Below are 18,816 nucleotides of genomic sequence, written 5' to 3' on the forward strand. Positions count from 1 at the left end.
CCACAGCCGGTGGAGGGCACGGGGCGGACGAGGAGATGAGGACCACCGGTGTAACCGCATGGGTGGCCCCCATCGCCTCGTCCAAGGCCCCGTACCACTTCCACGAAGCGGCTGTGGCCTCCCCTCCCTCTGTGCTAACCCCAGTTCTGGGGCTCTTTAGGTCCTATGAAGGGAGGTTAGATAACGATTTCTAGTGTCATGCAAACTGTGAATCCCTATTAATATCTTTGCCATCATGTAGCCTGACCATGTAGCCTGTAGATCAAAATCACCTTGTACTTGGCTACAAGCTTCTCCCACTTCCTCTTGAGCATGGGCCCCTCGATCTTCCCCTGCAGCCCAGCTTCTACGATGTAGGTCCTACATAAATCAATATCCAAAGTAAACAGAAAGGCTACATCACTGGATCGCTTCTGAGCAACAATGCATACATTAGTTAACTTACTCGTAGCCTTTCAGAGCAGCGTTTCTCTTCCCTGTGAACAGGGAAGAGTTGGCCGTCCTCCAGAAGATCAGGTCCCTGGTGTGGTCGTCAGTCCCTGTAATACATCCAGAAGTATTATGGGACAATGAATACTAATATATGAACATAATGATATATGAACAGTTGAATTTCGACATTTCTTGCACATTTCTTAAGCGATCATGGTCATATTACATGGAAATGTTAGTCTGTTTCTCTCGATTCTAGCTATAGAAACATCTAAGATTTGACATGAATACGTTTTGAGAAAGAGCCGTCTGAACACCTGTAACGTTAGCAGCCTATTAACGTTGGCTGGGCTAGCTAGCTAACGTAACGTCCACCACAGAGATCAATGCAAGCAGCTAGCTATCATGACGTTCTTTTTCGAAATGTCATTTCTACCCCACCTATATACACAAAACTGCATTTGCACTCTGTGTCGTTATAACTAAGATATCTGTCAGAAAAAATAATTTTTTCATCGACAAATTAAGTCAATACTTACATTTGAAAACTCCCGCTGCGGTCCCGGTGACCTCTTCGTTCGCCATCTTTTTTTATTTTTCTCACAGCCCAGTGACGCGTTATTATGGAACCCACGGGAGTTGATGGCAGGGCACGCCCTGTTTACCATTCAAGCGATGTGATTGGCCAGACGTCCGCGCTTGCGTGAGGCACAAAGCGGTGTTGATTTTGAGCTCTGCCGCTGGCGCGGTGCCGCTTCACGGAACGCGCGCCGACCTGGAAATAAAATAGGATCACATCGTTTTCTTTCAGGGCTGGACTGGCCATGTGGCGTACCGGGCAAATGCCCGGTGGGCCGGACCTACTTGTGGGCCGATCAAAAAAAAAAAGAGCTAACGAACGGCCCATAGAGCAGGGACAGCGGCCCATTGGTCCATTTTCTATACTGACACTGGGCTGGCCCAATCATATGTAGGCCCCACCCCTCCCTCTGTTAGTTTCAGGTGTCATTTGCGTGGGCCGTTAGAGAGCCAACTGGGGCCTGTCCCCCCGTCAACAAATCGCGCAGCAGCAACCCCCCCCCCCCCCCCCCCGTCAACAAAACGAAACTGAAGGTGTTCCATCTCACCGCGTCGGCTCGGCTAGTGGGCCGACTGGGGCTACATTTCCCGGTAGGAAATATTCACCCAGTCCAGTCCTGTTTTCTTTAACATTGTTAACATGAACATGTTAACGTTGCTTCAGATTAGGATCACATACCTTAATGTTAAACAAGTTAACGTTTTAGACAAGTGTCATAATAGCCTGGCCCTCGCTATTTAATAGCCTACGAATAGGCTGGTACAAGACGCTAGCCTTTTATAGGCAATATGCCTAATAATTAGTCATCTCGCCCAATTTGCAATCTCGCTTAGTCAGTAAACTAAACTGGACGGTTTGTGTGTTCCTCTACTAGGAGGTCCACTTGCTAGATGCAAAACTAATAAATAACATGTTCCAGATGTAGCTTGTTTAGTTGTATTCCTATAATTCTCAGTAAATCATATTCATTCAAAAATATGGGGGATGGACATGTGTAATTTGTAATGAATAACTCTGAACTCAAGACATTCAAGAAATTGAGTGTTCAGTGCAACACACGTTTAGTTCCACACAATAAAATGTAGTGCAATGTAGAACAAACCTGTGCAATACATAGGTTGTGTAGTTGACACAAGAATACTTAATTTGTCTAGAAGAACATGCATCGCCAGACATAAAATAACCTTATAAACCCACCAGAAAAGGTAAGCATTTCAGAAATACAAAACACATTTCATTATTGTTTATTAAACACATAAGTCTGATGCTCTGTACTGAATGTTGTATGTTTACTTGTTGTCAATGTCTTATTGTTGTCGGCTTGTTGCAACTGTGACACTATGCCCAAGACAAATTTCCCTCTGGGACAATAAAGTATATCTCATCTCATCATCAACAGCATGGACAAAATAATTAAAGTAAATAAAACACAGGATTCCCCCCCAGCAACTAAAAACACAGTATGAGACATGCCAAAACCAAGGGAGAGGGTCTGGGCCAGGAGCAGGGGCGAGCAGAGCGGACCAGGGGCGAGGGATGAGGGTCCGGGTCAGGAGCAGGGGCGAGCAGAGCGGACCAGGGGCGAGGGATGAGGGTCCGGGCCAGGAGCAGGGGCGAGCAGAGCGGACCAGGGGCGAGGGATGAGGGTCCGGGCCAGGAGCAGGGGCGAACGGCCAGAACCATAACATGATCAGCCTGAAGAACACAAATATGCTGTATGTGTGTGTGTGTGTGTGTGTGTGTGTAATACTACAAATAGAACCCTTTCCACAGCAGTCATCTTGACCGAAAGCCAGGTAAACCTACATCCTGTGAGCCAGACTGGCACATTGATTGACCAACTCATGGACACAGACTGATTAACATTATTAATGACACCGGTGTCAGTCTGTTTCACAGGATGTAGGTTTACCTGGCTTTGTGTCAAGATGGATACTGTGAAAAGGGTCTTTTCTAGAGTAGGCTGTATTTTACGAGAAAATAAACAGTTTATCTAGAGAGAGAAACCTTCAGAGTAGGGAATTCCGAGATATTACTCTTGGGACTGGTGCAGATAAACTTCTTTTGACAGGGCCTCTCACCGAGTCTTGCTCTCAATTGTCTGAGGAGAAAAATCATCATTTTGGACATAACGTTAGTAACGTTTTTCATTTGCATAACGTTACACATGGGAACGTTATCAGATTTAGAAAGGGAAAAAAGACAATGGCGAGAACTAAAGACAGGTTCACTTAGCTAATGTTAACGCTAGCTAGCTATAACATTAACTAAACATCAACCAAGTTTAGCAGGACTAATAAAGCGACACTGGCGAATGACAACTCTGGGCTAATATAATTAGCTTTAATGTTACTGATTAAACACATAGTGGAAGAACATAGTTTGATGATTTATTGTGAATTTTACGTTACCGTTTTGCTTCTTCACTCAAAGGCATAACTTTGTGCGTTCTTTCGTTGTCTGCAGTGCAGTGCGGCGAAAGTCTGGCCGGCGCGTAGCCTACGCGGCAAAAGCAGCCTACAGTCTAGTCTAGTGGGCATCGAGTCATGGTCAATCCTGATGCTCGAATGGCAAGCAGGGCGTGTCTTGCCATAAACTCCAGTGGGTTCCATAATAACGCGCTCTGGACTATGCTACATTTTCGGCCATTTTTTCGCCGATTTCGCCTGCTATATAGTACCTACTATATAGTAGGCGAAATACAGTATGCACAGTTTTGATGCAGCATGCTGCATCTCGCCTACTATATAGCAAGTAGTATGCATTTCGGACACGGCCATAGTTTATAATGTGAAAAAGGAAGTGACAGTTTCAGGATGAAGAGGACAGGGAAGTGATGTCACACAGGAATAATTTGGAGTTTTAACAGACTGATTCTAGAGGAACGAACTACAAAGTTAGAACAACAGTCAGGTAGGACAACAAAACACATTGGTGAGACTTGAATTTAATACACAGTCCCCGATGGACGAGCTGGCGGACCACCAGCCGAATCCGCTGGCGGGTTCCTGGCTATTGCTCGACCACCATTCCAACGGTAGTTTATTGTCTATATCCTAGGCCCATTGGCCCTAGGCTAATGGATTTATATTGCTAAATTAACTTACTCTGAACATTTTTTGGGAACCCTTCCTTCCATAGTCCCCCAATTACTAAATGTTTACCTGGTAAATACATGCAAAGTATAGCCTAATATATAATGGGTAATTACTGAGACACCTATACTGTAGAGAAAATGTCAAAACAGGAGTATTGCAAATGTTTAATTACTGCACATAAATTGAATAACTGAAATATGAGATAACCACATTTTTACATAGCTTCTATAACATCCAGTGACAAAAAAGCATCCACACAGTGGTGGCTTGCACCCATGACCTTCGGCATGGGAGGCAGACACCCTATCCACTACACCAACAAGGATCTGGAAAGTGTACATTGTGATAGTGGTTTTATTTTGATGTTCTAGGACCACTGCCTCTTGTGGTGGTAACATAAAACTGCAGGTCAACAACATGATGGAGGAAGGAGGGAGGGAAAGAGGGAGGGAGGGAGTGACAACCTGACAAATGCTATCTATGGTGCGCTGGCTTACAGCCACGCAAAAAACCCATCCCCACAGCAAGATGGGGGAGCATGGTGGTAGCAGCATCATGCTGTGGGGATGTTTTTCAGCGGCAGGAATTGGGAGACTAGTCAGGATCGAGTGAAAGATGAACAGAGCAAAGTACAGAGAGAACTTTGATGAAAACCTGCTCCACAGTGCACAGGACCTCAGACTGGGGCGAAGGTTTACCTTCCAACAGGACAACTACCCTAAGCGCACAGCCAAGACAATGAAGGAGTGGCTTCGGGACAAGTCTGTGAATGTCCTTGAGAGTCCCAGCCAGAGCCCAGACCTGAACCCGATTTAACGTCTCTAGAGAGATCTGAAAATCGCTGTGCAGCGACACTCCCCATCTAACCTGGCAGAGCTTGAGAGTATCTGAAGAGAAGAATGGGAGAAATACCCCAAAATGCCAAGCTTGTAGCGCCATACCCAAGACTTGTGGTTGTAATCGCTGCCAAAGGTGCCTCAACAAAAGTACTGAGTAAAGGGTGTGAATACCGACACTTGATATTTCTTCTTTTTTTTAAAACAACGCACCAAAGATAGCAAATGTCCGGTTGTCATTCCCTCCCTCCCTCCCTTCCTCCTTACCAGTCAGTTATTGAATTTATGTGCAGCAATTGAACATTTGAAATACTCCTGTTTTGAAATTATACCTACAGTATAGGTGTCTCAGTAATTACCCATTATATATTAGGGTCCTTACGTCCTACAAGTCCTGAACAGAAACAAACTAGCCACGCACATAAGCCAAGCTGGACCTGGCCTGGTTTCATTTTGTCATTATGGGTTATTGTATGTAGACTGATGAGCAAAAAAATATTTCATCCATTTTGGAATAAGGCTGTAAGTACAGAAGGTAGCCTTGAGGACCAATGGTTTTTGAGTATAGTGGCCCATAGGACCGGATCTCCTGATTCCTTAGCGTGAGGCAGCTTGATGTACAAGTACACCCCCTGGACATGACGCTACTATGTCACAGGGATTTACCTCCAATCCAACCCTTGATGCTGAGTGCCAAGCAGTGCCTCCCAATCTCAAGGCGAACACTCTAACCACAAGGCTACTGACCGGCGGAATAAGGATGAAACATAACTAAATGTGGAAAAGGGAAGACGTGAATATTTTCACACTTCTGTAAAGACAACAGAGCAGCAGTAGGAGTGACAGAAGAAGCAGGATGAACTGGTTGGTTGGAATTTCAACTTATTGTTTACTGTAGGCGTGCCCTCGGGTACTGTAAATGCAATCCTCACTTCCTCTAAGCAGGTTTTGGCTCGGTATTCATTTTATTTTTGTGATGCTTCTCTTTTAAGTCGTTCACTGCTGTCAACCATCCAGATAAGGTACAATGCTCTCTTTCCTCTATGTCATTGACACTAATGTGTGGAGTCACTGAAATGCGTAGCGATTTGGCATAATTAATGTTTTCTGACCAGTTTGGGGTGTTGATTTATTCACTGTAGTCTCTGACTATTCATATTGCTTAGTGCTGCAATCGTCTATGAAGCCTATTATCAATTGGGTGCACATCAGCCACCTCTGTGCTGTTACCCCCACCACTGTTGGTCCCCAACCCCCCCGGATTGGTAACCACAGGTTTAGTTCATGTGTGTTCAAATGATCTCTTATCAGATAATGGAACGTAACAACTGGAATGTGATCGGTGGTGGTGATGAGGACCCGGGACAGCAGCAGCAGATGATTCCTTCCCTGTCTTCTCCCCCCGTCCCTCCCCTGTGCGATGGTGAGCTCTACCATGTCTTCATCAGCTACAGCAGCTGTGACTGGTGCTGGGTCCACTGCCTGATCGACAGGCTGGAGTCCTACGGCCTGACGGTCTGCTTCCATGACCGGGATTTCATCCCTGGTCGCACCATACTGGAGAACATGTCCGACTGCATCCAGGAGAGTCAGAAGGTGCTGCTGGTCCTGAGCCCTGAGTTTGTGAGGAGCCGCTGGTGTCTCCTGGAAGCCAACATGTCTTTGTTCAGAGATTGTCTGGGGCGTAAACCCATGCTGCCTGTGCTGCTGGAGCCAGGCGTGTCCGTACCCCTGCACCTCTGCCATCTGACCTACCTTGAGGCCAGGGACCCGGACTTCCACAGTAAGGTGCTGAAGGTGCTCTGCACCCCCAACCAACAGCTCCAGGGCTCCACGGTGGTGCCCTTCCAGCCCCCCTCTATCTACAATGGGAAGGCCCTGCAGCCTCTAAGTGCTGTCAACGAGGAAGGCATTCACATGTGGGAGGCTGGTCAGTTCAGTGATATGGGTGTGCCGGACCAACTGCGTTTAGTCATCGAAGACCAGGAGAGGTACAGCATGGCCATAAGGACAATCAACAGAGTTTCTCAAACCAAATGTGTTCGGGTGCAGTCTCTCGGGCTCAGAGTGCTGATATACATTCTAGTAGTTGTCTTCATCAGTCTACTAATTGGAGCATGTTGTGCAATTGCTGTTTTAACAGGTCCATATTTTTTATTTTTTTTAACTGTGCCTTTAGGGATGTTACTTGATATTTGTCTCTGGGCTAAAGACGATGAAAAATACATGATGCGTGAGATGCAGAAAGCTGTTGGGCAAGCAAATATTCTCCTTTTACAAGAGAAGATTCTAATGGGATGTTGCTCCAATACAAAACTCTACGTAGTCTATGTGTCTACGGACAGTTGCAAGAGAGAGTTTGCAAACACGTTTCATGACCAGTCCTGTGCTGAGGACATGTTCCAGCGAGCTCTGTTCTTCTTCTCCTCAGGATACACTTGCTGTCTGGCCAAAAGACACTTCCCCTTCCCTCAACCCAGCTCTAATGGGCACCTAGAGGGAGGGGTGTGCTTCTGTCAGTATGTCTCTCAGCAGCTAAGCAGGGGGAAGTGGTCATAGGACAGGCTCAGGGGGTATAAAACAGGATTGCAAAGTTTGTTAACCGACTTTGATGGTGTTAACTTCAAACATTTTGATTGGTCTCAGTAAGCATTCACATTTTCTTCAGGAAATGTGCCTCCATTTGCCTAAATTCCCAATTTATTACACCCTATAGAAGAAACGCAAGCGCTCCCACATAAGTTAGTGGAAATAGCCAGAATTCACGCTATACTGTGATTTCCAAAATTTCTGGCACCCCTAACAGGCAATGCACAAACAATATTTTAAAATGTATATAATTATAGAGAAACTCCAAATACCAGCATAAATACTGTACTATATGAATGTTCCAATGGAACCAACCAAAACCATCCCAAGTCGGTGCTTTTGTATCACTTTGTAGAGTTGATTATTTACATATTGAAAATATAGGCCTACTCTAGGCTTGAAGATGACATCACAGCTCTTCCAAGGTGGGCAAAAATCTGTTTTTGACTTGATATTCTAGGGAATTTGAGTTGTACTATAAAATAAAAATGTTTTGTTGTATGTGGTCCATGTCTGCCATGTGTAGAATGTGGGATAGTGAAGTGCCCTTGCAATGAAAATTAAAAAAAATCTAGTAAAGAAAATGAGATGCAGTGCCCTCAGTCTCCCCAAACTTACTAGGGCAGGCTTTCCCAAAGTGGGTGTCATGACGACAGTCTAGGGGTGCCTCCAAATGGTCAAACCCTGCTTACATTCAAAACACATCATACAGCCATTAGCAAATATTTTCTGTGTTTTTGCAAGGGGCTGGTGGGCTAATATCTAGCTAACATTGTGATGTTTCTTGATCTGATCCCACCAAAACCAACTCCACCACTACTCCACACCTAGAGTAGTGGTCAGAACATTGGACTCCCACTCGGGACATTTTCAGAGATTACCATCTATGCTGTGAGAAACTCCTCTAATCTATATGTAGCTAAACAAACGCTGTTGTGAGTAGTGGTCAGAGAATTGGACTCCCACCTGGGAGACCGGGGTTCAAGAACCAGTGGGCATGACTTTTTGTTATCATCAGTGTAACTGCTTTAGCCACTGACCGCTACCATTGATGTTATGGAAGCAGCTGCTAGTTGTTGTGAGCTCATGAGCGAACTGGCTATCTCGCTCTTATTGTGCTGGATTAGCATTGGAAGCATTGGAACTGATGTGTCCAGGCAACAAGACCTATCTTAATTTATCTGACATTATTTCAGGTCATTTCAGTTCACAGCTATTTCAGAGGCATGACTAGCTTCTGTCCTACCAGTCCTGAACAGAAACAAGTCAGCCACGCACATAAGCCAGGCTGGACCTGGCCTGGTTTCTTTTCGCCCCTGCCCTTCAAACAGCCTGAGTCTGCCACTGCATGTAGTCCGTTATGTCCTTCTCCCCCCAAGAACAGCGGACATGTTGTGTTTGGCAAGTCCTGTCTAAATGATAGCTGGCATGGTTTGGCTATTGTTTGCAAGCTAGCTACTTCTAGTGGACAATAGAGCGCACTAATGTTCGGCAAAGCTGAGCAACGGAAAAATAATTATAGAATAGGGCGAGTGGCTGGCAGTATTTTATGTTAAAATTAGCCAAAACATAAATTAATAAAAAATCCAGCCCTGTTATGGTCTGTCTGTGACCTCTGCGGATACCCGTGCCAAATATGAAGGCTGTCAGGCCAACGATGGCAGAGGAAAGTCCGGATAGAGGGACGGACAGCGGACAGGCCGGCCGAGGGGGGTGTAGTCAGGCCTGCCAAGTCTCACGAGACACGTATGCGGTGGCGGAGATCTGTATCCAACATTGACATTTTGCAAGAGTATTTTTTGGGGGGTACTGTAGGCTACTATGCAGCTGTATGGTCATTTGAATGCCACTACCCCAATCTAAATATTGGGGGGTATCATTTTAATCATCTCAAATATTGGGGGGACATGTCCCCCCTGACCGCCCCAGGATCCCCGCCCCTGCACACATCAACCTATTCTCATGCTCACACACCTAGTTTATCCACCTGAGGCTGAGAGTTCACTCACCTATTTTCTGATCAACTATATAATCGATGAGAGGAAACAAGGTGGGTAACCTCTGATCTCTGTATTTACCACTACACTCCTGGATGTACAGAACTACAAATCCCTATGACTACAAATCCCTATCCCTAATACTACTCGAACACGTGACGTTTTTGTGACGTGTTAGGAAATGCTTGTGTTGTAGCCTACCATGGATGTATTAATAGATAGGTTGTAACGAAATGTCAACATGCTTGAATTTCTTTAGCCTTGAATTTGCTAGTTGTCTGAGACAGATCTAACGTTCCTCTCAGTTCACATACAAGATTCGCAACGCGACGAAACCGTTTTAGAATGTTGCAGAGGAGTGAATTACTCCGTCGCAGGTCGGCTGAAGCCGGCTGATTGAGTCTCAACTCTCAAGAGATTCGACTTGTCCAATTGCGAGCAACAAGTAGAACGTACCATAATGTCAGGGCCGTTGTTAAGATTTTCTAACCAATCAGCGACTGAACAACTTGTGCCCGTGTGCTGGCGCGAGCGTGTGTCAGGCTCTCTGGGTTCACGCGAGGGGTAGTAGGCTACCGGTTAGTCGGTAACCAGTAACGGCTAGTTCACGTTAACGAGAGGCTACTGTACATTGATTTTAGAACAGAAAAGGCAGACGATCGCTGAATAGGCTAAACAAATGCGGACAAAATATAATAATAAGGGGGGCAAGAGCTCAGCTGATGCAAAGACCAGCTGACACCTTGACCAGCCCGAAGATCAGTTGAACCGTTTATGACTAGCTATATTTGTGTTAATGAACATTCCTTGGATGCAAATTTGTTTGTCATGTGATTCCTGGCCTGAAGCCAGGATATAAACTCGGCACCTCATGAGAACGACAGTATTGCCTTAGTTCTGACCCTGTGTTATAGGCTCAATAAATTGATGATGCGACGTTTTTGGCCTCCTTGAAGTTCTGTTCCACACAAAGATTGTGCTTTTGAAATATACACTGCAATTTAAAGAGAAAGACATGTCTGCTGTGTGATTAACATTACATGAAATATGCCTTCATAAACAGAGGTGGGTTAGCCAGCTTACCGGCACCTGTTCCCTAACATTCCCTAACACTTTTCAGCTGCTAGAGATGTCTTTTGGAAGTCTATTTACCTATTTAATGCTATAGGCTAATAACAGGTTGGGCTAATAATTAACAGCATAAATAATAGTGTCACACTGGGCCCAAGGTCTATACCTATTCAAAGACGACAACGCTTCATTCATGTCCTGTTTGCATGATCCATCGATGGTGTTCCGTCACCTGTGTAGGCCAGCAGGAAAAGTAGCCTAGCCTACATCATCTCAGTGTGGTGATTTATTGGGTCATGGGGGGTAGAGTCTCAAACCGATTTAACCGTGGTAGGTGGGGCCTGTGCCTGAGTAGCCTAACCAGAGAGCGACATTTCAGTGAGTAAACTACCCTACTCGTTGCAATGGTGTTATCGTCAGTTTCGGAAAGAGATGTGGCAAGAATACTCATATTCAGGAAGTTTTCTAATTGAAAAAACAATCCAAGCCATTGCACTGAAGCTGGCCAGAAGATAGCGCGACAATGCCGCCGCAGAGAGTGTTCGCTCTGCCCAGACAGCAGTCCTTGCTTCTACCGGCAGTCCTTAATCCGTTTGTTCAAGAGGTGAAATTGTCCAAGGCTGATATATTAAAAGTGAGTATGACATTTAATATCATGTGAGAATCCTGCAGAAATGTAGGCTAGGTTACATAAATGAAAGCCGTCTCCGCTCGACACGCGCAAGCGTCACTGTGCCTGTTCCTCGCCTGGCGATGTGATTAAACGGGTACCGGCTGGAGATCATCTAATCCGACGAAACCTTGACAATCCTTCTGAAATGCCGTGTTATTGTGTAACACAAACAATGGCGCCTTGTGTAGCCTCTAGAAATTCCTCTAACGCTGTGGATTTCAACAGTGTTATGTTGTTGCAATTCATGTTTGGACACAAGTAGGCCTAGTGTCACTATGGCATAGTTGTAAAACATCTCTCAATGTTTTGGTAGACTGACACTGTGTGTGTGTGTGTGTGTGTGTGTGTGTGTGTGTGTGTGTGTGTGTGTGTGCGTGCGTGCGTGCGTGTGTGTGCGTGCGCGCGCGCAGTGTGTACTCCTAGGAATTCTCCTGGTTCCTATCCGTGCCATCTTCCTGTCTCTGGTTCTTTTGGTAACATGGCCAGTAGCTGTGATAACAACATTCATGCACCCACTGAAAGGAGCTGTAGAGCCCATGACTGGATGGAGAAGGTACGTCCATCTTTTCTCACTGGTGTTGCTCATCAGTGTTGCCAGACTGGTTTGATGTTTTCCAGCCCAAGAAGTGGCAGACGTCTTGCAAACGCTTGCAAAAGGTTTTACCTCGTTAAGGCAACTGCACAATCTGAATCTGACAGCGCAGCCAGCAAGGTGCTTGCTAGGTGATGTTTTGGTAGTGTGTGTGCGCGCTGTGGGGGGGGGGGGGTAAATAATGTTAACTATATAGGGTAAATAATAATAACTATCCTCCAGACTGTGAACTACTAGCCTAATATACTGTATAAACCTGCCCAACTCAGAAACCAGCCCAAATTCTGTCCACCCAGACAAGCTTATTTTTCCCTGCAAATGCAACTCAAACCAGCCTATTGCTGAGGCATACTTGTCATGGTGTCAGTAAGGCAGTTTTATCTCCATCTCTCTGTTCTCAGAAGGGAAGGGGTGGAAGCTGTCACCTGCTATGCCTGATGCCACAGATAGTTATTAAACAGAAAGTGGTTTATGACAGGAAACGTGTGCTCATTGCAAAAGACCACTCGTGAGCAACAGAACTACAACTATCACAAACTATCACAAACACTGCAGAAGGAGGCCTATTTTTGGTCTCCTGCTGCAGAATCGAAACCTATCTGCCTTTTGTCAGTGGACTTAATAAAAATAATTATTAAAAAAAAACAGATACAGTACGAAGCATACTCTGCGACAGTGTTTAGCCTTTTTACAGGGCTTATATTCTATTCTATTCATACATGTTCACGTGTTAGTTTAATGTAGGCTACATGTCGACAGACTGTAGAAGTCAAGGTTCTTAAACGGCTAACGGACTGTATGCTTTCTTCATACAGGTTCATGTGTCGGAGGGTGATGGCAGCTCTGGGAAGGGCGTATTACTTCTGCATGGGCTTCAGGGTGGTAGTGAAGGGGAAGCAGGTCAGCAGCACAGAAGCGCCCGTCCTGGCCGTGGCTCCCCACTCCACTTTTTTTGACGGCATCGCGTGCATCGTAGCAGGCCTGCCCTCCACCGTGTCGCGCACCGAGAACCTGGCCACTCCTATATTCGGCAGTGAGTGTCATCTCCACCCTCCGCTCTTTTAGGTGCGCATGTGGCATGCATAGTGTTTCTCATGCGTGTGTGTGTGTGTGGGTGTGCGCGTTTCCTGCCTCCTCAGGGTTTGTGCGATGTCTCCAGCCAGTGCTGGTGTCCAGACAGGACCCAGACTCCCGCAAGAACACCATCCGGGAGATAGAAAGCAGAGCCAAGTCTGGAGGCCGATGGCCACAGGTCTGTCTCAGCGCGCGTGCACACACACACACACACACACACACACACACACACACACACACACACACACACACGCATCACCATGTTATTCGTGGTTCCTGCAAACTTTGGCTGTCATTTACTTTCAAGTCACCTTTCAACTATCTGAGTCAATAGCTTTCCTCTTACAAACTTTTGCCTTCATTAATGATTGATTGTGGCTTGTCTTTCAGCTCCTAATTTTCCCTGAGGGAACGTGTACAAATCGCTCATGCCTTATCACATTTAAACAAGGTATTGTATGTTCTCCACCCACTGCTTTCTAGATATGAGGGAAAACATTTGTATAACTCGTGCACAGACATCATGGCATCACGTCAGTCAATAGAGTAACTTATTTGGTCTCACAAAATAAGACCTTATTGTATCCATCGCTGAACTGGTGTAGACGGCATCAGAGACTGTCTGGTGGCATGCAGACACACGCGTTTTACTCATATTAGTGGTGTATACTTTGCAAATGCACAAAGAGGAAAGCTCGAGCCCCTGGTAGAATGATGGAGAATCCATTTCCGAGGTGTGTGTGTTTTTTGTCCACCTCTCCATTCACCCACAGTGTGTGTCTCAATTGTGTTGTCACCTGATGTGAACCACAAAGGCTTCTCCAGAGAGAATGGAGGCCCTGGCTGCATCCATCTATGGCTGCCTGAAACATTTCCCACACATACGTGGCTTCTGGTAAAGATTAGGCTAACCAGCACATCTCAATAGATGATTTTGATGCTACCTGGTGCAGACAATGTATGTATCTGCATACAAGTTGACGCGTTGCTTACACCCTGGTATAACTTGACATTGTATTAGTGGTTGCGGTTTGAATGTTATATTGTTTACATCGACATTTGCATCTGCCAACTGCTTTTGGTAATGATTCAAATGGTGGTTTTACACAACCTTAGGCCTTACTACCTTTCTCCCTGACAGGCGCATTCATCCCCGGGGTCCCTGTTCAGCCTGTGGTCCTGAGATACCCCAACAGGCTGGTTGGTACTGCTCAGACCTGGGTCCAAAAATACTACTTGAAATAATTTCAGTTGCTTATCTGTGCTTGATTGTTCTTGTCTGACACAACACAACCAATGGGCTGTTCTTAAAAAGGCAACCCCCCCACTCACCTGACCCCCTAGAAAGACTCAAGCTAACGCTAAAGTAACTGACAGGATTTCAAAAAGTATTTGAACCCAGGTCTGGAACTGACTCAATATTATAACCTTCGTAGAGTAGACAGAGAGATGATACTGTTCACTGTCTGTGCTCAGAGATATTAACATCTGATATGTTGTGTTTGCCTTTCAGGACACTGTGACTTGGACTTGGCAAGGCTTCAGATCGTACGTTCACAGCCAGATATAACCGTTTTAATAGTGTTGCTTTATAGGTGTTAGTATTTTATTAATTGTGTCATATCTCCCCTTTTAGTTTTCTGTCCATTGTAATGTTGCAACCATGCTCTTCATTCTAATGTCATTCTTTGAGATTGAATTATGTTCCTCGTGTTTGAGTTAGGCCTGCTTCTTTCAATCATGTTCTCCTTTTCAGTGATCCACTTACTCCTCCGGCACTTGACATGTACTGTAGACTCGTCATGTTGACATATAGACTAGTCATGTTGACATATAGACTAGTCATGTTGACATATAGACTAGTCATGTTGACATACAGACTAGTCATGTTAATTTGGGTTTTGTTTTTTTCTTCAGGAAGACCCTGTTGCTGCTCACTCTGTCCCAGTTCTACACCACTGTTGAGATAGAGGTCAGTGTAACCAGGCTATCACCTCGCAAGAAGACTGCACTGTATCACTGCTACATATTGGGTTAAAGAACATACTTCCTGGTTTACTTCCTGTCTGACCTTTGCCCTCGTCCTTGCAGTTCCTCCCTCCACAGATCCCCACCGAGGAGGAGAAGAAAAGCCCGGCTCTGTTCGCCAGCAAAGTTAGAGATGTTATGGCCCAGTAAGTGTGTGTAGTGTATTTCAGACTGTGGCGGCTATACAGTAGCTCAGGAGGGAGAGCGGGTCGTCCAACGATCGTAGGGTCGGCGGTTCGAATCCCGGCTCCACCTGACGACATGTCGAAGTGTCCATGGGCAAAACCCTGAGCCCCAAATTGCCCCCAATGAGCAGGCTAGCACTTTGCATGGCAGCTGCCGCCATCGTGCGTGAATGGGTGAATGAGAGGCCTTCATTGTAAAGCGCTTTGGATAAAAGCGCTATATTAGCGCAGTCCATTTACCATGTGTGTGTTGAGCACGTGCACACATGCATCTGATGTGTTTCCTGAGGCCCAGTTTATACTGTATAAGACAAGCTATGTCTCAGCAGTATAAACTATCCCTGTGTGTGTGTGTGTGTGTGTGTGTGTGTGTGTGTGTGTGTGTGTGTGTGTGTGTGTGTGTGTGCGCGCGCGCGTGTGTGCGTGTGTGTGCGTGTGTGTGTGCGTGCGCGCAGGGCCCTAGGAGTGCCTGTGACAGACCACACGTATGAAGACTGCAGGCTGATGATCCAAGCCGGGGAGCTGACTCTGCCAATGGAGGCGGGCCTGGTGGAGTTCACCAAGATCAGCCGCAAACTCAAGTAAGACCGTCCGCAGAGATCGGCCAGCTGCTGGGCTGTCGTCACACTGTACCCCCAGGTCGTGTCGCTGCAGTAAGCGGAATTTTGCACCCGCCCTGTCCCAAACCAGACCTTTTCAAGAAGCACTCAAAAAGGTGTTAAACCATTGTTTAAATGTTGAGAGTAGTCCGTATGGTCCATGACACACTGCAGGGGCAGAAACTAAACCCACGCCTCCCTCACGGTCCCCGGTCTGCCCCCCCCCCCCCCACACCCCCCAGCCTGAAGTGGGACAATGTGAAGACTGAGCTGGAGGGCTTCGCCACCATGGCCTGCTCCTGTAAAGGGGGCCGCATCACCATCCAGGAGTTTGCCGCCTTCCTCAAGCTGCCCGTCAACCCAGCACTGCAGGAGCTGTTTGCTCTCTTTGACAGGGTGAGAGACAGGGGGGCGGAAGGAGCAGACACCGATGGGTAGATTTTTTTTACCTTATATTCTCGTCAACGCAGGCTAGGATCCGGGTAACTTGTCGGTTCAACGCGGTATGAAGTAGACAATATTTCGCCCATCTCTGTACAGAAGTTAAGCAAACCATATCTGATATTGCTCTAAAAAGTATACGCAGTGGTGTGTGTGGTCCGGATTCATAACAGGGTTCATAACCCTCCTTCCTCGTCTTCTCTCTCTAGAACGGGGACGGTACCATAGACTTCAGAGAGTATGTCATAGGTGTGACCATGCTGTGTCGACCGGCTAACACCGAAGAGGTCCTTCAGATGGCTTTCCAGGTACGGCTGGCGAAACGCTCGGTTCACGTTCCCGTCACAACCAAAATAATGCGCGTTCAACATGAGTCGACATTTATTCAGCGGCAGTCCGAACAGGCTGAACCTGAGGTCTACCCACGAGAGCGTGCGTGCCGTTCGCAAGTTTGGCGACTGGGAGAATGTCAACCATGTGTGTGTGTGTTGCGGTTAGAGAGCTTTAGAGTTGGGTATATAAGAACAGTTCATCAGTCACGCCAGTGTTGGTCCCGATTTACGTCACTACACTCGTAACCGTTTATTCTGTGCACTTTCTTTCTGTCCACAGCTGTTTGACACGGACGAGGACCAGCGAATCACACGCGAGGAGTTCTCCTCTCTGCTGCGCTCCGCCCTGGGTGTGTGTGACCTCAACGTCTCCAAGCTCTTCAAGGAGATTGACACAGACGGTTCTGGCTACATCACCTTTGGTTAGTAGAAACGGGGAGGGGGGGGTCCTACTCAATGCTTATGAAAAGTTTATATATATATATATATATATATATATATATATATATATATATATATATATATATATATATAGTGTTATACTACCAGTGTGATGATAAACAGGTTTCATCTAGATGTGCCACATTTGGAAAAGGTACTTTTAGCAGTGGTGAGATTTGTATAGTTGTCTTCTCTTATAATGTGTCTCCTTAATCCCACATAATGAGTTCTGATAGCAGTCCTTCTCTGACGTTCCAGCTGAGTTCCAGGCCTTTGCCCTGAACCATCCAGAGTATGCCAAGCTGTTCACCACCTACATGGAGCTCCAGCGATACCAGGCCCTCCAGGCGGAGGAGCTAGACAACCCACCGTCGGCCAGTCAGGTCAGCCCAGAGAGCAGGCAGGAAGACAGCACTTCTGACAAGAAGGACGACTAGTTTTGAGACAGAATACCATCTTCCTGCACTGAGAGACCACTTTGTTCTGGTGCATTGAGAGTTGAGAGGGAGGAAACGGGACTGGGTCTGTTGCATCGACTGATTTCCGAGAACAGAAACCACAGAGCAAAGAGTGACCCTCTTAGGAAAGAGGATGTATTATGCTTGCCTTCTAAAAATGCTACTCTTACTGGAGCAGATTGTTAATATTCATCTACCGTTATCATTCTTTAGTGCCTTTTATATAGATTTAGGAGTGACTGCCCACATCACTGCACTGGAAACGTTGAATTGTGGACCTATTTTTCACATTCTTGTGTCTTGTTCCACATTTTAGAGAAGAAATGATTTATGAGAATAGTAGCGTATGTGGTAAGAATGTCAGGAAGTGGCGTGTCATGGTCATTCAGCAGCATTTAAAAAATGTCTTAGTCATCCCTGCATGTTGATTTAAAACATTGCATCATTTTAACATGTTTTATTGCTTATACTGAGGCTAATCCACATAATTGTGATGCTGCCACCCTACAGAACAGCACACAAGTGACCCTGTGGCTTATTATATACTGGCCCTGTACCGTATCCTGTAGCTGTTACTGTGTTGTGTCGTTTTGAGATGAGTGGAGAGATTGCCAAACCTTTCTCTTTTATATGAAAATGAGGTCCTTATAACTGTATCGGAGTATGTGTAATTAATTCATGCTTTATAAAGATACCAGATCTGGCAACCCTTGGAGGAGCAGTGCTGAAGCTGTCTGAATAGAGCTCACATGCCGAACTTCACACTTTCTCTTCACTCAGGGACACAGACATGGAAAGTATACTGCATAATAAGCTAAATGTTTTGCTTCGCATCTGTTCCCATTTGCATTTCAATTGAAGGCGGTTGTTGCTGAGGCAGCAGTGTACCCATCCGGCTTTAGACGACTAAAGCCCAGCAACCACTGAAAATAGGGCAATTTGTGAGCAAAAAGGCAACGGTGTCTATTCACAACAGTGTATTCCAGGGGGTATGGTTTCAAATGAACTAGAGGTATTGTTATTTATTTAGCAGAGAACATTACAATTAGGCCTATGTGATTTTTCTTTTTTGTTAACACAGCAAAGTTTGCTTTTTTGCAATACAAAGAGTGCAGTTTTAATTCTCTCATGACTTGTATTTATTTAAATTTTTTCACAACATGAGAACTTGTAATTAGTTTTTCTTACTTTATCGTGGGTTCTTATGAGGTGTATTGGCTTCGTCAGTCCACAGAGCTCTGGTCTTCTGTTCTTTAAACCACCACCAGGTGGCAGCAGTCATCCGTGTGTGTGTGTGTGTGTGTGTGTGTGTGTGTGTGTGTGTGTGTGTGTGTGTGTGTGTGTGTGTGTGTGTGTGTGTGTGTGTGTGTGTGTGTGTGTGTGTGTGTTT

General features: G+C 45.8%; 1 protein-coding gene across 1 annotated transcript; it reads left to right on the forward strand.

Annotated features, from left to right (window-relative positions):
• The first annotated feature begins 10,981 nt into the window (after positions 1 to 10,981).
• Positions 10,982 to 18,448, forward strand: lpcat2 (lysophosphatidylcholine acyltransferase 2). Its single transcript, XM_084436791.1, has 14 exons — positions 10,982 to 11,237; positions 11,687 to 11,829; positions 12,684 to 12,901; positions 13,008 to 13,120; positions 13,333 to 13,393; positions 14,084 to 14,142; positions 14,456 to 14,490; positions 14,860 to 14,914; positions 15,034 to 15,116; positions 15,611 to 15,736; positions 15,997 to 16,150; positions 16,405 to 16,503; positions 16,808 to 16,949; positions 17,227 to 18,448. The coding sequence occupies exons 1-14, from the start codon at positions 11,127 to 11,129 to the stop codon at positions 17,403 to 17,405; spliced, it is 1,578 nt and encodes a 525-aa protein (XP_084292917.1). The 5' UTR covers positions 10,982 to 11,126; the 3' UTR covers positions 17,406 to 18,448.
• Positions 18,449 to 18,816: the final 368 nt, after the last annotated feature.

Source organism: Borostomias antarcticus (assembly GCF_949987555.1).
Source record: "Borostomias antarcticus genome assembly, chromosome: 4".
NCBI lineage: Eukaryota > Metazoa > Chordata > Actinopteri > Stomiiformes > Stomiidae > Borostomias > Borostomias antarcticus.

Bases quoted from the DNA above. Each gene is read 5' to 3' on its own strand.
- lpcat2 (XM_084436791.1), top strand. From the start codon at position 11,127: ATGCCGCCGCAGAGAGTGTTCGCTCTGCCCAGACAGCAGTCCTTGCTT. The intron at 12,902-13,007 runs GTGAGTGTCATC...CTGCCTCCTCAG, and splicing joins GGCCACTCCTATATTCGGCA to GGTTTGTGCGATGTCTCCAG. The intron at 13,121-13,332 runs GTCTGTCTCAGC...CTTGTCTTTCAG, and splicing joins CTGGAGGCCGATGGCCACAG to CTCCTAATTTTCCCTGAGGG.